Source organism: Neolamprologus multifasciatus, chromosome 23 (assembly GCF_963576455.1).
Source record: "Neolamprologus multifasciatus chromosome 23, fNeoMul1.2, whole genome shotgun sequence".
Lineage (NCBI taxonomy): Eukaryota > Metazoa > Chordata > Actinopteri > Cichliformes > Cichlidae > Neolamprologus > Neolamprologus multifasciatus.
In genome coordinates, this window is record NC_140460.1 from 531,354 (window position 1) to 555,763 (window position 24,410).

The window sequence follows — 24,410 nt, forward strand, 5'->3', positions numbered from 1 at the left end:
TTTTAATAGTTATGGCTGTCATTTTAAACAGGAGACCTTCCCTCAGCTGAGAGCACGTCAAGAGGATCTTGATGGAATTGGATGTACAGGAGAAGAGTACAGGAGAGGCCTGAGGTTTGTCACACTGCCAGATGAGCTTTACCAGTAAAGGATACTGGATGACTTATACTGATGATGATTAAACTGTGTCAGAGTAAATACATGTATACATGTTTCATGTATGTTCATGCACTGCTACGATACTTTGGTGTTGGTCATCACAGCTGGTCCTGAATAATGTGATGAATCTATTTGTTTCTCTGTATCTTTAGTCAGTTGATCCAAGGCCTGATTGACGGAGAGGAGGAGTTTGTGAGAGAGATGAAGATGTTTATATCTCAGCAGCTAAATTTTCTGGACTCCAGCTGTCACGTCCCCGTTAACGTCCTCAACCAGAAAGAGCTCATTTTCAGGAACATCAAAGACATCGTGTTGTTACATGAGAGGTGATACGCACGCGCTACATCAAAGGCGAAACGCATCAACGTGTCAAATCACAGTAACAGAACTCGTGTTTTCTCAGGCGTGTCCTTCCTGGGTTGAGGGAGTGTGCCACAGATGATGACGTGGCCATGCATCTGATCAAACACAGAGAAGACTTTGAGAAGTATCTGCACTACATGGTGGGTCAAGCTCAGGCAGAGGCCTGCATCGCTGACAAGGCCATCCAGCAGTTTTTCAAGGTATTCAGAACTGATTCAAGTATAAACATTTAATGCTGCTGAAACAAAGGTGTGGAGATCAGTCTAATGTGTTGTTGTTTCCTGGGATATTTCAGGAGTTACCAGAAGCTGGTAAGCTGCACGGTGCTGTTATGGATGTCCTTACATTCCTCCAGCAACCAGTGGAAAGAATTCAAACTTACCAAGCTTTACTAAAGGTCAGCATATAGATTTAATACCATTTAACATTTAAGGCTAATCTTCTTTAACCCTTTAAAGCCGGTCAGAGCAGCACGCTCTGTTTTGCGTAACTATTTTTAAATCCCGGTAGCTCTGCAACCACGTGAGCTAGCGCAATAATTTTTTTTGCATATGAAACCGGAGGAGTTGTACTTACATCTTATGCCATCAGCTTGTCCTCGGTCACAGTTTCCTTCCACATATAGTTTTGCAAAAACTGCATAAAAAGCACTTGCAGCAACAAAAACATAATATTCCAGAAACACGCTTTGCTGATCCGATCAGCTGTTCATAACACTTCCTATGTTGGAATAGACGTAGGCGCGAACTTTCGCATGTCCGCCATGACCTGCCCGAAACCGGAAGTGACGTCATTTTCACAGAAATGTAGTTTTTTACCATCAGGGCCTCATGAGCCTATACTGGTGTTTTTAAAAGTCATGTTTGACTTTATGACTTTCTGTGTCATTTCTGGGATGCTTAGGACTCATATTGCACTGCTGGAAATAGTTTATTTTGATGCAGATGCTGCTTTTTTGCAAATTTGAACTATAATATTTATTTTTGTTTTTCCTGCAGTATATAAAAATTGGTGTATTTCAAAAATAAAACTATGAAGACACTCAAAATAAATTTCCTGTGGTGGGAAACTATTTTGTGCAACTTTTTTGTATTTACAGTTTTGAGGGATAAGCCTCTTAAATTTCTCTAACTAGAAATATATGTTAAAAAACAAAAACGATTTTCAATTTTTTTGTAGTTTATTGCACTTTTTTGCAATTTATGCAATTACTATGCACTTAATGCATATTATTAAAATTTGGGCTATAATGGTTGTATTGATGTATAGCAACTTGAAATGCTCCCAAAAATGGCTCCACAGCATGTAAACATATAATATCAGCTCTGGTGGACTTGGTTCTATGGTCGGTCTTAAAGGGTTAAAGTGTGTCACATGAAAAGTTCAACTGTTTACCTGCAGGAGTTAATCAAGAATAAAGCTAAGAGTGGTCAGAGCTGCTGTCTGCTGGAGGATGCTTTCTCTTTGGTGTCCTGCCTTCCCTGGAGGTCAGACAACCTGCACAAGGTGTCTCTGATTGAGAACTACCCGGCTCCTCTCATTGCCCTGGGCGAGCCCGTGCGTCAGGTGGGCAAAAATGACTCGTACACAGTTTAGATCTGGTTCCAGCATGAAACAAGCAAACCAAAACACTGTCATAACATTCTAGTTGTGCAGAAACACACAAATGATTTCATGTCTTCTTCTCTTCAGGGATCCTTCACGGTGTTGGAGGAGACTCCAGAAATTAAGACCCCCTCTAGAGGGCATCAGAGACAAGTCTTTCTCTTCAGGGAATGCATCGTGCTGTGTAAACTGAAAAAAGACACCAGCATGACCCGAGACACCTACATCTTCAAGAACAAAATGAAGGTTCGTTCTGCGTCGTACCACGCCGTACACTTACTGCTGTTCCAGTTCTTCATGTCGTCCTCCCACTTACTCGTCCTCCTCATTGTCTCCAGCTGAATGATGTGGAAATAAAGGAGACTGTGGGTGGAGACGAAAGGTCTTGGGGCTTGTGGCATGAACACCGAGGCTCCATAAGGAGGTACACGCTGCAGGGCAGCTCCACGCTGCTCAAACTGTCCTGGCTTAAAGACCTGAAGGAGCTACAGCAACGTTCCAGCCTGCCTACTAACAGTAAGTGTGTGAGTCCAGGTACTGAACATCTAAATACTGTTTCATTCATTAACCCAACACGGCAACATTCAGCTCTAAAACGCTGGATTAAAAGTTCTCAGTGATAAACAGTCAAAGTTACGCTGTGTGCTTGATGTTTGCACCCACAGGTCCTCCAGTGTTTGCGTCACTGTTGTCTGACTGCACATCAAAGATGGGACAAACAATCAAGCTGACCTGCAAAGTGTCAGGATCTCCAAAACCAGAGATCAGCTGGCTCAAAGGTTTGACAATAGACACATAATAGGAAATTATACTTCAGATGGTTGCATCTGTTTGATGTTTTATCAGATTATTTCCCCTCATTCGCATACATATCTCGTTATTTCTGTCATCGTGTATCCACATTTTGCATTCAAAGTAACTTTGACTTGTATGAAGTCTGAACACATTTATTAGACGACCTCCTAATGTGAGGTTTACACCTGCCCTGAAGTACCAGCATCATGTTTATGCTTCTGTAATGTTAATCCAACATTTTTTAATCCAATATTTTTAATACATTTGTGTTTTCTTGTTTTTATATCGGGTCTCTAGTAAATTTGTTGCGCACTTCATCACGTGCCAGTCCTGTCATCTAAACTCATGTCAGGTATAAAACTGCATTTCACCTTTTCCACTTTAAAAATCAGCCCAATATGTCTCCAAAAGTTGATTCTGTTCATCTGGACGTAGCGTTTTCTGGGAGAAACGTTTCATCATCATCAGGTGACGTCTTCAGTCTCAGCTGAAGGTTTCAATCTTATAAAGAGTACATATGATGACTGAAACCAGCCCACTGAGGGAACAATGGGCTGGGAGGTCAGTTCCTTAATCTTAATTAGAATAGAATAGAATAGAATAGAATAGAATAATCCTTTAATTGTCCCACAAGGGGAAATTTGGTTGTAACAGCAGCCCAAAAGTCAAATATACAAACAAACAGTACACGGAACAGAAACATACACAATTTTTCTTACATATTTACATTAAGGACAATGGTTACTATAAACAGAGAGGACTGTACAGTTATTAAATTAAATAAAAATAATTACAGGTAAGAGGCAAACCAGGTTGTAGTGTGAATTGGTTAATTAATTAACTTATTGCAGTTACAGCACTGATGTAAACATCTATGTTTGTTGGGAGCAGTTCTGATTGTACAGTCTGACAGCTGCAGGGAGGAAGGAGCTGCAGAAACGCTCCTTCATGCATCGAGGATCAGTTCTGCAGTTCAGCAGCATCTACATGCATGGGCTGGGAGACTCTGTCCATCAGAGATGTTATTTTGGCCAGAGTCCTTCTGTCTCACACCACCTGCACTGGGTCCAGGGTGCATCCCAGAACAGAGCTGGCCTTCCTGATGAGTTTATCCAACCTCTTCCTCTCAGCTGCTGATAAACTGCTGCTCCAACATACCACACTGTAAAAACTGACAGATGCCACCACAGAGTCATAGAAGGTCTTTAAAAGCGCTCCCTGGACTCCAAATGGCCTCGGCAATTATGCAAATTCTCTTCTGAAGAAGTCACCTGATGATGACAAAACGCTACGTCCAGATGAACAGAATCAACTTTTGGAGATTTACTTACCTGGATGATTGAGATGCATCAAGACAACCCAATATGTCATTTTTGCAAAGGTAGTTTCACTTTCAGGTATTACTGTGTTCCTGAAAAGAAAAACGTGTATTGTGTGACATGTCACGGAGACATGAATAGCAGACTAGTTTATCACCACATAACTGAGTGTTATGGTCACAGTGATGAACCCACCTGGATTCTGATCTTCCTCCTAGATGGCCTTCCTTTGGAGGACGACCCACGTCACATCATCTCAGCAGACCGGTCGGGCTCCTGCAGTCTCATCCTGGACAGCCTCACTGCGGAGGACTGTGGAGAGTATGCGTGCTACGCGACCAGCTTCATGGGCAGTGCTGGCACTCTGGCTAAGGTGGTGGTGCAGGGTGAGTTACCGATCCGACTTTAAGCTATGCTAACACTGGGGCTCGATTGTGCGCATGCGTCAGGCGGCACGCAGCCTGTTTCAGTTGCTGCTGCTTTTGTCTCCTTACTTTAACTTTTTCTTACTTTTTTCTTTGTCTTTTACTTTGTATGTTAGAGTGTTTGTTTTGTCTTTTCAAACATGTGGATCGAGAAAGTTTTGGTTCTCCTTGTTGTCAGGGAACTATTTTGTATAATTTCTTAGCGATTAATAAAGTTTTGTGATGCTGATTTACTTACAAACAAACTGTTTCACACACGTATCCGTGATTGATCCATGTTAGGAACAAATTAGAAGTAAAAAACAAATAAACAACTTCTTGGTTGCCTTAGGAATTTAAACACAAATCGTTAAAATGAATACTACACCTACTGCTGCTTTCACTGTTACTTCTACAAGTAACAACAACAATAATAATTAGTGTTGTTGTTATCGCCTTTTGTTATTATTTACAAAAATGTCTTTTTTAAAACAGCATAAGCAACAAAATGCACAGAATTGCAATAAAAAGAAAACATGTAAATTAAACACTAAATGTAGCGACGTAGCCTTTAACCTTTGTGATTTAAACATGTTCCCCTATACGTTATTTTATTTTATCATAGCTTAAACATTCTTACCTTTCTTCAGGATGACTTTAGCGTGATTTCTTGATGCTGAGAATTTGGATCTTTTTTTCATTGTCGTGAGTTTTTCTTCTTAGGTTGACACGTGACACCTTGTCCGTGTCTTCCTCCTGTTTTCTCGTCTTTCTCGTGGTCTGTTGGGCCTTTTCAATCAACTTTGTGTTTTTTATTTAAGCCGCAGTGATCTCAGGGCAAATCATATTTTATTTATTGATTTATTTTTAAATGTTTCGTCGCTCCAGTCGAAACACTTTGAAAAGCTGCACCTCTTCCGTCTTACTCCTTGGACCTCAGACAGCATTATGTCATTTTCTATAGTCTCACCTTATTCCTGCCTGAGAGGTGCGGGCTTCGTTCTTACAGCATAGTCACCAGTTTTGCCATTTCACATCTGTGCTGCTTTCTGCAGAGAAATGGGGGCGGGGCAGCGTGCAGATAATATGCAGATAGTGTGCTGATTGCACAACGCTGCTGTGTCTGAATGATTTTGATTTACTAACATGCAACAACATACACCGTTATGCACGTTTCATAAATCCAACTTTAAATTTGCCTACAAACTCTTTTGTTGTGTAGGGTAAGAACATTTCCCCTGAGAGCTCCGGAGTTACTCGAATAGAATAGAATAGAATAGAATAGAATAATCCTTTAATTGTCCCACAGGGGGAAATTTGGTTGTAACAGCAGCCAGAAAGACACATATACAATAAACAGGACACAGAACAGAAACAAACACAGTTTTATCTCACATATTACATCAAGGACAGAGGTTACTATAAACACAGAACTGTACAGTTATTAAATAAAATAAATTACAAATAAGAGGCAAACCCAGGTTGTAGTGTGAATACCTACCTCTTCTAATATTAATATAATAGCTGCTGCGTTTGGTTGTTTCTGGGCTAAACCTGATCTTTTCATGCTTCTTCTCTCCAGCTCCACCCAGATTCGTGAGTCGACTGGAAAGTGCTTGTCTCATTGAAGGAGAGGACATCGAGTTCTCCTGCTCCACGTTCACCACTCCGTTACCGAGAATTAGGTATCGCAGCGCCGACCGCTGTAGTCGCTTTACGATTGTGTGTTTCTGAATGCAGCGCTGCTTGCTCTTCACAGGTGGTTGAAGGATGGCAAAGAGTTGACTGACCAGCAGAAATACTTGATTATGAATGATGCACGGAGCGGGATGCTGTCTCTGACCGTCGTCAGGGCGACTGAAGCAGACATTGGGCAGTACGAGTGTGAGGTATAAAACGTGTGAACACAGCTGGTGTCGCTAACATCAGAGCTTTGAGATTATGAATGAAAATGTTTTATTTTTTTCAGCTTTGGAATGAACTTGGTGGCGTCAAGTGCAAGGCAGGTTTATGCCCCGCCTACGTCCCCCCGACTGACCGCGAGAATGACCAATCACAGGACTTACCTCCTAAAGGTATGACAGTCACAGCCAATGACGCTAATGTCCTCCACCTGGGATGGGAACCCATAAGAGCATTTTTAAGTGGGGGGGTGGGGGGCTGGGGGGGTCACACTCGCACTAGTTCAGCTGTGTTGGAGAAAGGGTGGAGAACATGAAAGGGTGGAGAACATGAAAGGGTGGAGCACATGAAAGGGTGGAGAACATGAAAGGGTGGAGAACATGAAAGGGTGAAGCACATGAAAGGGTGAAGCACATGAAAGGGTGGAGCTCATGAAAGGGTGGAGCTCATGAAAGGGTGGAGAACATGAAAGGGTGGAGAACATGAAAGGGTGGAGAACATGAAAGGGTGAAGCACATGAAAGGGTGGAGAACATGAAAGGGTGGAGCTCATGAAAGGGTGGAGAACATGAAAGGGTGGAGCTCATGAAAGGGTGAAGCACATGAAAGGGTGGAGCACATGAAAGGGTGAAGCACATGAAAGGGTGGAGCACATGCCATTGTCCAGTCACCCTGTTCTTACATCACCATGTGACATCTCTTCCCTTCACTACAGTTCGGGTCAGTTTCACGTTTCCACCCTTCATTCATTTGATCAAGTTTACACCATTTCCAGACGTTACTCACGTTTCCCCGTTTCACACACACTCACATCATCAATAGTTCCAACCACCCAACCAGCTGTCACTAGATTCCTGAGCATTATGGCGTTGTAGTCTGCACCGTAGCTGCATGCCACAGAGTCGATGCCGTTTCCATTTGCACTGTGCAGCAAATGCAAAATTCTAACTATTAACTGTCATTTATCACAGGAGATAAAACCACGTCAACATTTATTCACCATCAACCCATTTCTTATTTGGCATGTCATGAAAAATGCACACTTCATATCCATACATCTCAGTATCTGTAACTACCATTTACCAGCAAAAACCAACTTACACATAAATATCTCATCCTCTCTAATACGAATCTAAAACCTGAGTCATTGTTGTCTGTGAAGCTTCTCAGTCATCCAGGCCATCGGAGTCTAAGGAGCTTGGAAAGAAAAGCGTCTGGACTTCTTTAAGTTGCTTGAAGACGTTTCACCTCTCATCTGAGAAGCTTCTTCAGTTTTACAACAACAACAACAACAATCTTTATTTATAGAGCACATTTAAAAACCAGCGGTATACCAAAGTGCTTTAGGGTCAAATGGTGGAGAGTCCCAGATTTAAGCCCTGTGAGAGTGCCACCCCAAGAGGGACATGGACCCTCTAATGATCCTCCACCTAATCGCACGAGCCAAGCTGTGTAAATCTGGGACTCTCCACCATTTGACCCTAGAACTGAGGAAGCTTCTCGGATGAAGGTGAAAGTCCAGACGCTTTTGTCTTTGCAAGCTACTCAGACCTGAGTCATTGTTCACTTGATTAATAACTGACTGTAGATCTGTAGTACTTCACCCTCTGCATGTATGGGACGGCTGAAATGTTTTGGGGTCACATGGTGACCAAAGCTAACATTTGTTCTGTTGCCATAACGACGGGATCTAGTGGCTACCATTCAACATAGACACCATACCTTACTCCACAGCATCCCATGAGAAGACCCCGTATGCAACGTTTTGTGTGTTTCATCACATTTCCACTGTTCACAGAAGGCAAACAGATAAATATACAAAGCTTGGAAGTAGCTGTTACTCTATTATGCAGTGATTTTCCAACTCTGCTAGTTTTGCTACAGAATCCACACTTAAAGCAGAGCAATCAGTGTAAGTATAGCATGTACGATCTACCAGCTATTGAGTATATATATATTTTCTGGACTGTTGACGCCATGTTTGCCCTTCCATTGTCCCTAACTTACGTATTTTCTCATCTTCCCTGTACTGGTCCCAAAGCAGGAGGTTCCTCACATGGACAGTTCCATGTAAGTCATCATTGTCATGATAACAAATAACCACTCAGCATCCCCCTCTCTCCTCTTGCCAACGCATGCCCAGCTAACTCTTCACTCCTATGAACAAAAGATGGTCATGTGCTGGGCAAGTGTCTAGCAGGGGGCTTGTGTCCTGTTGATGTGGTGGGTTGGTAAGATCCAACCCAGAGGCTGAAGGTAAGCATCACAGCACATAGTTGCTGTTCCTGCGCTATAAGGTAATGTACCCTACCTGTTTCCTTAACTTATTAAAAGAGTAAAATCCTTTGAAATATATAATTACTGCCATTGTTTTCTGTCTGAGTTGGTTTTGATCTCCATAGATCCCGACTCAGAGGGCTGGTCTGCTGCATTTGTGAAGAAATGGTTACAGGCTGATTTCAACCCAACTTCTATTGCAAGGATGCTTTTTCCTCCTGAAAGTCCTGAACAGTGAGTTCAGCTTCATGCACTCACATTCGCCTCCACGTTAAATCCTGATCATGTTTGAATGTGTTTGTCTCTGTTTAAGGATTTACTGTGTAATAACCAGAGATGGGCGCGTTACTGTAATCCGATTACTTTTTAATGAGTAACGAGTAAAGTAAGGGATTACTATTGCAAAAACAGTAATTAGATCACCGTTACTTTCCCGTAGGAACGCTGCGTTACTGCGTTACTAAAACCGTGATTTTTTAGCGAGAATGTCTCATGACAGTGACGTAAGCGAGTGCGACGTTCGTGACAACAGCTGTGTGCAGATCAACAATGGATCATATATCGAGTGCAGAGAGAGTATGAGCGTGCAGCGTTTAAAGCGTGGAAGTACTGACCTTACTTTGAGTTTGATTCCATAAAAAGTGACAAAAACATTAGTGTCCGTTGTGCGTGGGAAGAAAACTTCTTTTTACAGAGAAAAAACCCCTAAACTTCCAAACAAGCACCGAGTAGCTACGACGTAATGGGAAACTCACAGAGAAACTCGCGGATTCTTCCACTGACCGCTGCACACCTGCACCAGGGTAACCCTCCGCCTACCCCACTCCTGCTTTACAGGTGAAAATAGAGCAACAGGACCGCTAGTCTTTGACTTTATTTATTTTCTGCTGTGTTTTACTTGCATCTATTTGAAAGACTGAGTGTAAACACACAAAATATTTTATTTTATGTGCTGGAATGTGCAGAAAATAGGTTTAAATGTTAAACTAATTTCTTCCAGTCAGAGAATGGTGCATATAATTAAATTTTTGCTTGATGCATAAAGTTAAAAGATTAAAACTAATAAAACAAGTTTTAAAAAGAGACTTTTCCATTTGATTACATTTTGTATGATGATTATGCAGAAAAAGTAGAATTGGGCTGAAAGATCTATCACTTTATCACCTATTCAGGTTGTAAATCGTGTTTTTAAAAAGTAACTAAGTAATTAATTACTTTTGAAAATAAGTAATCAGTAAAGTAACGGGATTACTTTTTGGGGGAAGTAATCAGTAATTAGTTACTGATTACTTTTTTCAAATAACTTGACCAACACTGGTAATAACTTGTCCTTAATCTAATGTTTGTCTCCAGCGCTGAGGGTGGAGCTGACGTGGGTCTTTATGGCCCCACGTCAGCCGATCCAGCAGCACAGCAGCCCACATGTTACCTGGAGGAAGAAGAGGAGATCTACATCTCAGAGCAAATACAAGAAATTGCAGACGGTATTCTTGCCTCCTGCTCATAACATGCAGAACAATATCACATTTACATGATTAGCTCATTAATCAAATCTCTTGTTTAGCTCCTCCCTCTATTCAGATACCCATCGAGGACCTGTTTGTAGAGACGGGTCACCCATCGACATTTATAGCCATCATCACAGGAAGACCAGCACCTAAGATAAAGTGGTACAAGGTATGAGCAGAGTTTTTTGGTCTATATCAACTCTTCAAAAGGTTGTAACAGGGAATCACAAACCGCTGGTTTCAATCTGAAACTGCTGCTTCACATTAATAGGACGAAGAGGAGCTTGCAGCCAATGAGAATGTGAAGATGGGACAACATGGTGCCCGCTGCTCATTAACCATCGTGTGCACCGAGGGTGAGGACAGTGGGATGTACGCCTGCTCCGCTCACAACAGCTCTGGTTATGCATCGTGTCAGGCTGAGCTGACAGTAGAAGAAGGTAACACGGAGCTCAAAATAACCAAAGGGCTGCTCGTCGCTGCAGCATGTTTGTTGTTTCCAGCACTGGGATTAGTTGCAGCTTCAGTTTTTTCCCTGCAGGACTCCTGGAGTTTCAGGAGAGAGAGCTGGAGCTGGGAAAAAGAAGGAAGCTGTTCTCTGTCTACGACGTCCACGATGAAATTGGACGGTGAATCTGCATTTTCTCTTTCGCATTATCTTTGCCAAGATTTCATGTGCAATAAATCATCTTTCTGTGTTTTAGGGGAACGTTTGGAGTGGTGAAGCGCGTCGTCCACAGAAGGACCGGGGAAGTCTTTGCTGCCAAGTTTCTGCCTCTGCGGAGCAGCACTCGGACCAGGGCCTTCCAGGAGAGGGACCTGCTGTCCCGCCTCGCGCACCCCCGAGTGGCCTGTCTGCTCGACTTCTTTTGCACCAGACGCACTTTGGTGCTGATCACAGAAATGTATCCCACCTCTAATGTGTCACAGTTAATCTTCCCTGTGTGTTTGACCACATATTGAAGCTGTGAGTTCTTTAACAGCTTTGCTAGCTGCTGTTCTCACGGGCTTCTGGATCATTTATTACTGAAAGGATCGGTCTCAGAGAAAGAGGTATATTAAATTTACTTTATTAAAGGATTTGAGTCTTGCAAGGTGCATGACACGTGTTGTGTCTTCTTATTTCAGATTCAGTCATTCATACAGCAAATTCTGGAGGGAGTTGGTCACATTCATAGCATGAACATCCTGCATCTGGACATTAAAGTGAGCGCTCTGCTGCTGTCAGCATTGCATTATTTACTCTTCATGAACTTATCTACTTTTCACAAAGTTTCTTTTTCATATTTCTTCCTTTTAGCCTGAGAATATCCTCATGGTGTATCCCCCAAGAGACGAGATCAAAATCTGTGACTTTGGCTTCTGCCAGGAAATAGACACATCCAGGCACCAGTACAGCATGTTTGGGACGCCTGAATTTGTTGCCCCAGAAATTGTTCACCAAGAACCAGTAACTGTGGCCACTGATATTTGGTGAGTTTAACGGCAACGTGTATTTTAGATATAAATCAAATACTGTATATTTCTCTACATCCAGATGCAGAAACAACCCTCTAGTTTTATGCAGATATTTAAATAAAAGTAAACGATTATTTGCAGTAGAGCACAAATGTTAAACGTTTGAATGATTTGTGTCTTGTCAGGGCCGTGGGGGTGGTTGCGTTTCTCTGGTATGTATCCTCGCCTTTTGAAAGCAATGTTGAGATCTTAAAAACACAGAACATCTTAAATGTAATGACTCTTAAACTTTATCTGGACAGTCTGGTGTGTCGATGCCCGTTTGTGGGCGAGACTGACCGCGCCACACTGCTGAGGGTGGGGGAGGGGACTCTGAACTGGGCCGCCCCTGATGTCGTGTACAGGAGCCCAGAAGCCAAGAACTTTCTCCACACGCTCCTTCAGCCCGACCCAGAGTAAGGAAGCGCGTTTGGTGTTTTACATGGGCTTGTGAGATATTTTTAAAGTGCAAATGACAGAAAGTAGCTGCCCACTTAGCACTCGTGACGCAGAGAGCTTCGACTGATGCAACTTTATTCGGTCCTCTTTAACCCGTTAAAACCGGTCGGAGCAGCACGCTCTGTTTTGCGTAACTATTTTTAAATCCCGGTAGCTCTGCAACCACGTGAGCTAGCGCAATAATTTTTTTTGCATATGAAACCGGAGGAGTTGTACTTACATCTTATGCCATCAGCTTGTCCTCGGTCACAGTTTCCTTCCACATATAGTTTTGCAAAAACTGCATAAAAAGCACTTGCTGCAACAAAAACATAATATTCCAGAAACACGCTTTGCCGATCCGATCAGCTGTTCATAACACTTCCTACGTCCATCAGCGTGAACTTTTGCATGTCAGCCATGACCTGCCCGAAACAGGAAGTGACGTCATTTTCGCGGAAATGTCATTTTTTACCATCAGGGCCTCATGAGCCTATACTGGTGTTTTTAAAAGTTATCTTTGACTTTATGACTTTCTGTGTGGTTTCTGGGATGCTTAGGACTCATATTGCACTGCTGGAAATAGTTTATTTTGATGCACATGCTGCTTTTTTGCAAATTTGCATTATAATATTTATTTTCGTTTTTCCTGCAGTGTATAAAAATTGGTGTATTTCAAAAATAAAACTATGAAGACACTCAAAATAAATTTCCTGTGGTGGGAAACTATTTTGTGCAACTTTTTTGTATTTACAGTTTTGAGGGATAAGCCTCTTAAATTTCTCTAACTAGAAATATATGTTAAAAAACAAAAACGATTTTCAATTTTTTTGTAGTTTATTGCACTTTTTTGCAATTTATGTAATTACTATGCACTTAATTCATACATATTATTAAAATCTAGGCTGTAATGGTTGTATTGATGTATATCAACTTGAAATGCTCCCAAAAATGGCTCCACAGCATGTAAAAATATAATATAAGCTCTGGCGGACTTGGTTCTATGGTAGGTCTTAAAGGGTTAAACCACTGACAATATGGCACCGTGAAAACTATAAAGATGCACAAACAAATACCATAAACATTCAAGTAGAAAGTGCAGAAATGTTCACATTTTACTATAGAAAATTTTTTTCAAACTCAAATAGTGACATTGACATAAATCAATCGTTTTAAAACTATTTATGTTACAGCATTTAATAAAATGAATTAACAACAACCTTTCTGTCTCTTAAATACATAAACAATCATTTGCATCATTAAACCTCTTTCTGCTTCCAAGGGTGCTAATCATGCTGAACCAGCTAGCCAACCTCCTCCATGCACATCTCTTAGCCAGCCTTTCCACACCACCAACAAATGACATGCAACACAATAAAAAACGAATTCAACCACATTGAGTAAACTTTCAAAGTTATAGCATGTGACAGATAAATAAAATACATAGTTTGCACAAGTATTTTCAAAAAATAAACGTTTTTACTCACTCTGAAGCAACGTGTTTGTGTCGTTCCACTGAGAACAGAACAGGAAGTCTGACACAATAAAAGAGGAAGTGCTAAGGTACTCTTCAAAATAAAAGCACAAAGTAAAGTGGCTTTGCCAAAAACTGATTGCTCGTATTTAAACTGCTATAAGTAAGTTGTTGGGCTATAATATGTGAAACATATGTCAAATGCATCCCTCATGGATGACATAAAGTCATCTTGAGCCACAAACAACATTCGTGTAACAAGGTAGAAGCCGCAATCAGTTTTTGGCAGTGACTTTTATATAACCTTTATTTATGCAGTTAAAAAAATCTAATTAACATTAAAAATGTATTTTGTCAGAGTAAGTTGGCCAAGAGGAGAAGAAATGGCAGCAAATATGACAATAGTTCTGTAAAAATATTTTAAACGAGGATAAAGGACCGGATTGGTTATAATGTAAGTACAATAACACAGAGCTGTAAAGATACTTGAAAAAACAGATTTTTTAATTCTATATATAACCCCTTTGTAAACGCTGTTCACCGAAGTCTATTTACTAACATACGTAAAGATATTACACATAAAAAAAAAAAAACACAGAAACATTGGAAATCGGTTTTTACACCCTGTGTCAGTGATGTTAACGTTAAAATAAACGTTTTTACTCACTCTGAAGCAACGTGTTTGTGTCGTTCCACTGAGAACAGAACAGGAAGTCTGACACAATAAAAGAGGAAGTGCTAAGTAGAGATGGACCGATCCGATATTAGGTATCGGTATCGGTCCGATACTGACCCAAATTCCTGGATCGGATATCGGCGAGAAATAAAAAATGTAATCCGATCCATTAAATATCAAAAAAGCACCTCACAAAACTTGCTACAAGGCATAACCCAGCTCATAACCGTAGCACTTGCAGCAGTGTGCATCACGTGATAGAGCGGCTGTGTGCTACCAAACCAGCATTTCATCTCCGAGGACGTTTTCCCAGAGAGAAGTAAAGCAAGTGTGTAAGTTCATCTCTGAATGTTTGTAAAGCATTCCCGCGTTAAGATTAACAACCAATATATGGAGCGACTGCCTCTCTCTCTCTCTCCCTCTTTCTCTCTCTCTCTCTCCTGCTACTACTTCAAAGGTGAAACTGATCAATGATCAGCTGATCGTCTCTCTTGTTTGTTTTTGGCCCACTTTGCACCAGAAAGAGGAAACCAGCGGCTAAACAACAACAGCACGTTTAAGCTTGATCAGCTGTTGTTAGAATTTATTTAATATTATTTCTACACCAGGATCTTTTTCTACGTAGCTGACGGCTGGTAATTGTGCAGGGGCGGATCTAGCAAAGTTTAGCCAGGGGGGCCGATAGGGCATGAACAGGGAAAAGGGGGCACAAAGACATACTTTTCTTTCTTTTTCTTATTTAAAATGTCGAGCTTTTAATAAATAATTATCTGAATCTTACACCCAAAGTTTTAATCTGATTAGGTTGCTTAATATTTCTGCTAAGTACTCTTTAAAATACCAGAATATGGAGGATGGAGCAGGTTTAAGTTTATTAGATTGATCAGTTTTGCTGAACTATGAAATATTTTGTTGTATTTTTTATATACAGGTATAACAGAATAGCTTTAGTGTTGTTATTTATTTAAACTTGAGTATAAACTTATACAAAATGCAGCAAGATATTAAAAAAAAACAGTTTTAAAAAACACTATATCGGATTCATATCGGTATCGGCAGATATCCAAATTTATGATATCGGTATCGGACATAAAAAAGTGGTATCGTGCATCTCTAGTGCTAAGGTACTCTTCAAAATAAAAGCACAAAGTAAAGTGGCTTTGCCGGCATTTACACCAGTGTCAGTGATGCTAACGCTGCTAAGCTTCTTATAGCTTCATTATGTTGGATCCAGTTGCTTTGAGGTGAAACAGAGAATGTCTCTGATGTTTCTGTGCCCAGGAAGCGACCGTCTGCCTTCGAGTGCTTGGGCCATGACTGGATCCAGGTGAGGTCATATCATCAGGTGTTTCCTTTAAACTGTGAATGTCAAACTTACTGAACATTGGGCCTGTTGTCAGGATGAACATGCAGGAGAAGACACGGATGAAATCAATACAAGGAGTCTGAAAGCCTTTATTTCAAAGAGGAAGTGGCAGGTGAGTTCCTGCTGCGGCTTTAATACCTGCCTGGATGGTTTCCTGCAGCGTTAAACATCTCGAGTTCGTCTGAGCGTGCTCTCTTTCTCTTCAGCGTTCTCTGACATGCATCGGGTCAGTGCTCACGCTGAGGCCCATTCCCGAGCTACTAGACGCTCCTCTCAGGGTGACGGCAGTGACGGTGCCCCGAGAGCCCCAAGAACACAGCAGCACCTCCCCCAGCAGCGGCTCTTCGTCGGAGTATGACGAGGCTGACTCCTGGGACTTTTTCCAGCAGTGCAGCCAGACTGAAGAGGAAGAGGAAACAGAGGAAGACTATGATCCTTTAATGGAGAGAGCACAGATCCCAGATCCTTTTCCCAGCTTCCACCGGGATGGAGAAGAGGAAGAGGATTTGACTCTAGGCGAGGAAGAGGATGGGGAGATAGTAGGAAGGAGGACTGTATTAGAGCGGAGCATGAGCAGGCAGTCGGTCGCATCATCGGAAGCATCGTGTCAAAGGACGCCTCAGAGGGAACGTCGGCTCAGCAAGGACAGCAGTCCTTCGCTCTACCTGTCGGATGGGGATGAGGGTTCGGGGAGCGACGGAGGTCGTATTCCTCGGGGAAGCGTCATCCGAAGCACTTTTTATAGCAACTCTCACCAGCTTTCGCCGTTGTCTGCCAGACACATGACATTAAGGGACAAATTTCAAGCTAAGAAGCAGGAGAGGGGCCGCAAGCCACTCAGGAGGAGCTTCTCAGGACGCCTCAACGAGCCTCTTATTGAATACGTGGAGGACGAGACGGAGACCAGCCGTGGCCAGAGACGGGCGTCCGTTCAGACCGCGATGCAGAAGTCCTGCTCGTTCGACAGCGGGGTGGGTTTCGCCCACGCTAACGCACCACCTCACAGACGGAGCAGGTCTCTGGATGAGTATTCACGCCGGTCGCCCACTTCACCCAAACGTGCGAACGCCGGTGAAGAAGACGGGTCGCAAAGCCTAAAGGAAGATTTTACAGACGATGACGTGGCCGGGACAAACTTGCTGACCATCCCGAACTCTCAGCGAGCCTCGAGAAGAGGCTCCGTCACTCCTGTGCAGGTGAGGCAGACTTTTGGAGGAGCCTCTGTTCCTTCGAGCTCAGACCAAGCACAGACAGAGGGAGATGACTTCGCTGGCTCCCAGGGCTCTCTGGCTGAGTCTTTTATTTTGGAGCATGGTGGCTCCGAGTCTTCGAGTAGACTCGGCTCCAATGAAGAGCTGAGTCACGGTCGTCTCAGAGGGAGATACAGATCAGGAGACGGCGATGAGGATCAGGGTGAGCGCCTCATTGCGCCATCGCCTCGCTCTTTCCAAGAAGTAAAACCCCGAAGCTCGTTTCCCCGGGCACCACCACGTAATCGCACACGCTCCAATCCCAACCTGTCCACAAACAGAGGTCAGCTGGGGACGCCGCTAATGCCGAGCCCCAGTCCCAGCCTCTCGTCTCTGCAGGCTCCAGAGAGGCCGCCCAGAGCCCGGGACAAGAAAGAGGGTCACGGCCTCCAGAGGCACGCATCTGCTCCGGCCCTCGAAGCTCGACCGCCTACAGGAAGGTCACCAAAACTGGGACTGCTCAACATCTTCCGCAGGCAATCCTGGACTGGCCGTTCCTACTCGCATCTGGAGGACGCAGAGTTAGGACCGACTCTGGGCGAGATCATGAAGCCGGACACACCCACCATGTCTCTGAGGAAGAGGATGAGAGCGTCAGCCTCAAGTCTGACCAAACTGTTTTCCAGATCCTCCAGTAAAGAGGACGTGAGTGAAGGAGGTGAGGCGCTGCAGACACACCTCAGTATAAGCACTGCGCTGTGTTGCTGTTGTGAAATTATATTCTGTATTATTCAATCTGAAGTTAATCCCATTTGCTCTTTCCTGTTTATCTATAACAGGTCCAATAGTGAAAGGATCAGCGCCCGCTCCACCTGAAAGGAGGCGCAGCAGCAGCCTCGAGAGTCCAGGAAGGAGGAGCTCAAAGCTCCTACCATCCTTCAAAATACCTGCGTTTAAAAAGAAAGGTCGGACAAAGCTTGAATTCTGTGACTGATCTGCTTTAAACTTCACAGTTGTTGCTTTGACAACATGCTCTTTTGTTACAGACCCGCCCGCTCGCCCCAGCAAGGCCGAGGCGCTACAGCTGGATGGAGGCGGAGTCCTCCTGGCGTGGAGGCCGGTTCGCTCAAGCGCGCCCGTCACTTACTGCGTGCAGTACTGTACGGACGGTGCGTTCATGACACGGCAGCACAGAAATGTGTTTTTGTTGTTTGTGTGAAAAAGAATTAATTTAGTGTTTATTACATTTTTGACTAAACTATATTTCTATGGTCTAAAATAGCGGCTCCCAACCTTTTTTGTGCCACGGACCGGTTTATGTCCGACAGTGTTTTCACAACCTTGAACCTCCTGAGACCTGAACTCTTCCACGGCAGCATTTTTAATTTCTCTTTGATATTTGGGCTGATTGGGGCTGATGAACGTAAAAACAAAGAATTACCAGATTTTTTTTTTTTACCTGATTTTTGTTTCTAAGAGAAATGAGATCCACATATGAGGACATTCGTTTTAAATTTCGACAGAACAGCAGCAGCATAATGTCCTCGTAAATGGATTTCAGGCCCTTGTAGAGCAAAATTGAGTATTTTGGTCTAAATAACACAAAATGTGACACATATGTGGACGCAGGTCCTAGGAGGCTAAGGTGTCGAGGATAAATACAACAAAATAAAAACAGTACTGGTACCAAAGAAGGAAGATTTATTCATAACATAGAGGAAAAGCCCCAGGGGGAAGGGAAACCGAGTTAACCATCGAAACGATAAAAAAAATAACGATAAAACCGCTAAAATGAAAACAATAAATTTCACACCTGAGCCTCGACTCTCGAGGGCCGGTACCGGGGGTTGGGGACCGCTGGTCTAAAACACCAGGGAATTTTAATAGCACTGTGTTGTTGGTGTTTTCCATTGCCTAAATCAGGTGTGTCTCCAGGCCTCGAGGGACGGTACCGGGGGTTGGGGGCCGGTGTCCTGCATGTTTTGTCCCTGATCCATCACAGCTGATTTAAACGGCTAAATCACCTCCTCAACATGTCCTGAAGTTCTCCAGAGGCTTGAACTCATCATTTGAATCAGCTGTGTTGACCCAGCGTGATCTAAAACCTGCACCGGCCCCCGAGGCCTGGAGTTGGACCCCCCAGGCCTAAATTTAAACAAGTGTAGTTGAATGCAGCACTTCTTATAGGAGGTCATAGGTCATGAACAGAGGGTTGGGTGGTGATCAGAGATGGGCAGTGACGCGTTACTGTAATCTGATTACTTTTTCAAGTAACGAGTAAAGTAAGGGATTACTATTGCAAAAACAGTAATTAGATTACCGTTACTTTCCCGTAGGAACGCTGCGTTACTGCGTTACTAAAACCATGTTTTTTTGCGAGAATGTCTCATGACAGTGACGTAAGCGAGTGCGACGTTGGTGACAACAGCTGTGTGCAGATCAACAATGGATCATATATCGAGTGCAGAGAGAGTATGAGCGTGCAGCGTTTAAAGCGTGGAAGTACTGACCTTACTTTGAGTTTGATTCCATAAAAAGTGACAAAAACATTAGTGTCCGTTGTGCGTGGGAAGAAAACTTCTTTTTACAGCGAAAAAACCCCTAAACTTCCAAACAAGCACCGAGTAGCTACGACGTAATGGGAAACTCACAGAGAAACTCGCGGATTCTTCCACTGACCGCGGCACACCTGCACCAGGGTAACCCTCCGCCTACCCCACTCCTGCTTTACAGGTGAAAATAGAGCAACAGGACCGCTAGTCTTTGACTTTATTTATTTTCTGCTGTGTTTTACTTGCATCTATTTGAAAGACTGAGTGTAAACACACAAAATATTTTATTTTATGTGCTGGAATGTGCAGAAAATAGGTTTAAATGTTAAACTAATTTCTTCCAGTCAGAGAATGTTGCAGATAATTAAATGTTTGCTTGATGCATAAAGTTAAAAGATTAAAACTAATAAAACAAGTTTTAAAAAGAGACTTTTCCATTTGATTACATTTTGTATGATGATTATGTAGAAAAAGTAGAATTGGGCTGAAAGATCTATCACTTTATCACCTATTCAGGCTGTAAATCGTGTTTTTAAAAAGTAACTAAGTAATTAATTACTTTTGAAAATAAGTAATCAGTAAAGTAACGGGATTACTTTTTTTGGGAAGTAATCAGTAATTAGTTACTGATTACTTTTTTCAAGTAACTTGACCAACACTGGTGGTGATTGAGTGTGAGCAGTGCACCTGTGTGTGCGTGTAAAACGTCACCAACACTGGTGTCGTGGTTTCGCGTCTCCACAGGGGCGGCGTGGACAGTCCTGTCAGAGGGCGTGACAGACAGCTGCTACGTGGTCGAGGACTTACCGAGAGGAGCTTCTTACGTGTTCAGGGTGGGTTGTGTCACAAAGACGGGAGCGGGACCGTTCAGTGACGCCTCAGCTCCCGTCGTTATGGCGACTGATCCTGAAGGCAAGGGAAACGCTGTCTCCTATTGGACGTCATTGTTATTATGCTCTTTTTGAAAACATGGTGCAACAGCTGTTTGTGTTTGTTATACAGAGATCCACATTCCTCTCATTCAGACTGAGTCACTGGGGTCAAAGGTCATTGGATCAGAACAAGCAACACACAAGAACTACAACTTCCTGTCTGAGATCAACAGGTGAGACGTCCAACAATGAGCTGCAGCGGTTCAATAAAGTTATGTTTTGTTTTTTAATCTTTATAACTGAAGAGCTGATTGCTTCTGTTGGTAGTAGCAGTGCATGCTAACACATGCTAACACAGGATACCAGAACCAGGCCCAGTGAGCCAAACCTTCCTTTACACGCTGAGGTCTTGGCCTTACGATGCAAAGTGTCCTTGGGTGATTTATGTTGTGACTTAGTGCTGCATCCATCCATCCTTCAGGGGTCGTTTCAGCGTGGTAACCCTGTGCAGGAACGCTGAGACCAGCCAGGTGTTTGCGGCCAAGATCACCCCTTACCGAGCAGAGCAGAGGCAGCTGGTGTTGAGGGAGTACCAGCTGCTGAGGAGGCTGCACCACCCCCACCTGGTTCAGCTGCACTGTGCTTTCATCACCTCGGGCTACCTCATGTTAGTAGAAGAGCTTTGTCCCGGCAAGGAGCTGCTCTACAGCCTGGCTGCGAGGTAAACGACACTCAAAAACATCGGCCATGAACAGTTCTGAGGAGCACAGTTCCCAATAACGCTCGTGCGTCCTCGTCTTTCAGTCTAGCTTCAGGTTAGAACTTGTACACATTAGGGATGCACCGATACCGATACTGGTATCGGGTATCGGGGCCGATACTGTAAAATGTGTGTGTACTCATACTCGTAAAAGTTAACCGATACCATGAACCGATACCAACTTATTTCATTAATCAGAGGGTGGCTTGTCATTTCTGTTGTAGTTTTTTAGATTGGCCACTAGGGGGCCATTTATTATTTATTTTATAATAATTATTTTGTTTGTTTGTTTGCAATATGGACACTCTGCAATAATTTAAGTTTATTTTATTCCAAACAGAAGTGTTTATTTATTATTCTGAAAGCTCGAGACAGTGCCAATAGTTCAGTGATATTTTGTTAAATTACAATGTGGAGACTCTGCAATAATTTAACAGAAGTGCTTATTTTTCACTTGAAATTTTTTTGTGGTCATTTTTATTGATTTTATTTTTTATCGGCAGAGAATATAATAAAATCTGTCTTCCAATTCATTGCATTTGTGTGTATGTGTGTGGTAGAAGTATCGGTTTTTGTACTCTGTATCGGCAAGTACTCAGATCCAAGTATCGATATCGTATTGGTTTGAAAAAATTGGTATCGTTGCATCCCTAGTACACATGAATGGGCTTGAGATGGGAAGTCTAAGAATCTAAATAGACGTTATCAGGCAGAACAAACAGAACTGAATATCAAAATAAAATGTAAAAAAATCAAGCTAAGCTAATATTTCTATGCTAACTCATTAGTTATGGCACGTCGGGTGCTGATGTCAAGCTTCACCATCACGTCTGTGTTTGCGTCCTCTCAGAGATCTGTACGCAGAGACTCAAGTGGCCGAGCTGCTCGTTCAGATCCTGAGCGCGGTCGACTATCTCCACGGCCGTCGAGTCGTCCACCTGGACCTGAAGTCGGACAACATGCTGGTGGACGACTGCAACCGCCTGAAGGTCGCTGACTTTGGCTCGGCTCAGTCCTTCACACCCGGACAGCCTTTAAACATCGAGCACATCCAGGGCTTTTCTGACTGCAGAGGTAATGATGTTGCACGCTGCATTCTGATTGGTCTAACAAAATATGAGTAACTGTATTCCGTTACAGTTACAGTTTAAAAAGGTGGTATTTAGAATACAGTTACTTTGTTGAAATAAATGGATTACACGGCGGTACTTCCCTGTTTCATATTGTGGCGGGTCAGGACTGTTTGGGTTTTGTTTGACAGCTACGTTCTGTTGTTCCAGGCAGCGTTACGGTTGCCATGGTTACAGGGTGACGCTCTCTCTGCGTGTTTCCTGGGTGAGAGAGCGCCTGTTGTTGTTGTGCTAAGCTAACAGGCAGAATGCTACAGGTATAGCTCTAAAGAATGTAGCATCATGGGCAGTGTAGTCCGTGCTGCAGGGAGAATGGACTGCCATACACGTTATGTGTCTGTGAGCGAGGGAGGGAGAAAAAGGAAAAGTACGAGCTGTCATCGAGCAAAAACGGGAGCTGGAAGCATGTAAATATAATAATAACCACTGCAGCCAAGAAGAGAGCCTGACGAGCCCAGCTGTAAGTAAGCTATTAAGACTATACTAAACCTCGGACTGTCGTGGCCTTCCGACAGACTCCTGCAGCAAAGGTACGCGTTGTTTTACAGAGGACGGATCGATGGATGGAAATAACTGCATCCACCTCAGCTGACCCTAGCTCCCAGTCTAACAAACCCAAGTCTACGTTCTCATCCTTTTATCTGTTTCTGTTTGGGCCTTTTTCCTGATACAGAAAGATGCATTGCCTGTAAATGTGCCACTCTTTATAAGAGATCTTCTCTGTCTGTTCTCTCAGTGTATATTATCCTCCCTAAAGCTCCGGAAATCCTCGAAGGGCAGGGTGTGGGGCCGGAGACCGACATCTGGGCTGTTGGAGTTTTGTCGTTCATCATGTAAGCAAAGAGGTTCATTCAAACTGGGATTAAATCTCATCATCTGAGAACTGTGACTTTCTACTCTATGTGCCTCTTTTTCTTATGTTTTTAATTTTTGGTTAAGCTGAAGTTTTTTTTCAGCTTAACCAATCGTGGCTCAAGAGTTGGGAGTTCGCCTTGTAATTGGAAGGTTGCCGGTTCGAGCCCCGGCTCCGACAGTGTTGGTCGTTGTGTCCTTGGGCAAGACGCTTCACCCGTTGCCTACTGGTGGTGGTCAGAGGGCCCGGTGGCGCCAGTGTCCGGCAGCCTCGCCTCTGTCAGTGCGCCCCAGGGTGGCTGTGGCTACAATGTAGCTGCCATCACCAGTGTGTGAATGTGTGGATGACTGGATATGTAAAGCGCTTTGGGGTCCTTAGGGACTAGTAAAGCACTATATAAATACAGGTCATTTACCATTTAACAATCCCACACGTAGCAGGGCTGTTCTGATAAATGTGGGTTACATGAGGCTACAGACTGACTATCATTCTTATCCTTCCCTGCGTCAGGCTGAGTGCTGACAGCCCGTTTCATGCAGAGCACAGCTGGGATCACGACAGGAACATCAGGAAAGGGAAGATCCAGTTTGGACGCTGCTACCCGGGTCTGTCTGAGGGAGCCCTGAACTTCATGAAGAGCAGCCTGAACAACAAGTCCTGGTGAGTCTTTTCCCAGAGTGTGCTCACTCACGTTAACACTCATTCTGACATGATAAAAACTTTGCAGGGGGAGACCGACTGCAGCCGAGTGTCTCCAGAATCCGTGGCTCCGTGCACACCGCGCCCCGCACAAAGCCCGTCACTCCAAAGTGTGCTTCTCCACCGACAAACTTAAAGCTTACCTCAAGCAGAAGGAGGAGAAACGAGATCAGGTGCGCACCAAGCTTCACCTCTCCTTCTGCCAGTGACGCCAAAGTCACCGTCATCTTTCTCAACGAAGAAACAACCTGCAGCTGTAACGACGTGTCGCTGCAGCTCTGTCTGCCAACCTGGAGCCGGTTTGGTTTAGAAAAACGTTTGTTGATGCGTCTTAATGAGTTGCTTCTGTGTTCGATTGTGTTTGATAGTCTGGAGATTTATTTTGTGCGTATCAGGGATAACGTGTGATCACATGAGGTGTGCACGGTGCTGCTGCATGAGCTGGGAAGTTGATCAAAATGTTGTTGATCGGACATGCTTGGCTTTAAAACGTATTTAACGCAGTATTTTATGTGAAGCTTTACACGAGTTAGTGGATTAAATCATTATTAAACAACTCAAAGTGCTCAGTC

The 24,410-nt window shown here is 43.4% G+C and overlaps 1 protein-coding gene across 6 annotated transcripts in view; it reads left to right on the forward strand.

The window, feature by feature from the left end:
• The window catches only part of obscna (obscurin, cytoskeletal calmodulin and titin-interacting RhoGEF a), a 60,078-nt gene extending 35,671 nt beyond the window's left edge, over positions 1-24,407 (forward strand). For 5 of the 6 annotated variants that reach the window (XM_085152150.1, XM_085152149.1, XM_085152152.1 and 2 more), the window contains 35 exons: positions 32-114; positions 312-485; positions 563-722; positions 818-919; positions 1,924-2,088; positions 2,215-2,373; positions 2,466-2,643; positions 2,793-2,906; positions 4,460-4,627; positions 6,228-6,330; positions 6,405-6,534; positions 6,615-6,720; positions 8,949-9,057; positions 10,177-10,307; positions 10,388-10,500; positions 10,603-10,771; positions 10,873-10,960; positions 11,036-11,236; positions 11,324-11,384; positions 11,460-11,537; positions 11,632-11,804; positions 11,975-12,001; positions 12,092-12,244; positions 15,698-15,743; positions 15,817-15,894; positions 15,989-17,690; positions 17,812-17,937; positions 18,019-18,141; positions 20,269-20,436; positions 20,527-20,629; positions 20,878-21,117; positions 22,007-22,230; positions 23,023-23,119; positions 23,650-23,799; positions 23,867-24,407. In XM_085152150.1, the coding sequence (XP_085008276.1) occupies positions 32-114; positions 312-485; positions 563-722; positions 818-919; positions 1,924-2,088; positions 2,215-2,373; positions 2,466-2,643; positions 2,793-2,906; positions 4,460-4,627; positions 6,228-6,330; positions 6,405-6,534; positions 6,615-6,720; positions 8,949-9,057; positions 10,177-10,307; positions 10,388-10,500; positions 10,603-10,771; positions 10,873-10,960; positions 11,036-11,236; positions 11,324-11,384; positions 11,460-11,537; positions 11,632-11,804; positions 11,975-12,001; positions 12,092-12,244; positions 15,698-15,743; positions 15,817-15,894; positions 15,989-17,690; positions 17,812-17,937; positions 18,019-18,141; positions 20,269-20,436; positions 20,527-20,629; positions 20,878-21,117; positions 22,007-22,230; positions 23,023-23,119; positions 23,650-23,799; positions 23,867-24,047 (6,183 nt within the window). In that variant the 3' untranslated portion in view covers positions 24,048-24,407. The remainder of the gene's footprint in view (positions 1-31; positions 115-311; positions 486-562; positions 723-817; positions 920-1,923; positions 2,089-2,214; positions 2,374-2,465; positions 2,644-2,792; positions 2,907-4,459; positions 4,628-6,227; positions 6,331-6,404; positions 6,535-6,614; positions 6,721-8,948; positions 9,058-10,176; positions 10,308-10,387; positions 10,501-10,602; positions 10,772-10,872; positions 10,961-11,035; positions 11,237-11,323; positions 11,385-11,459; positions 11,538-11,631; positions 11,805-11,974; positions 12,002-12,091; positions 12,245-15,697; positions 15,744-15,816; positions 15,895-15,988; positions 17,691-17,811; positions 17,938-18,018; positions 18,142-20,268; positions 20,437-20,526; positions 20,630-20,877; positions 21,118-22,006; positions 22,231-23,022; positions 23,120-23,649; positions 23,800-23,866) is intronic. The other variant, XM_085152151.1, reaches the window with a different exon arrangement.
• The last annotated feature ends 3 nt before the right edge of the window (positions 24,408-24,410 follow it).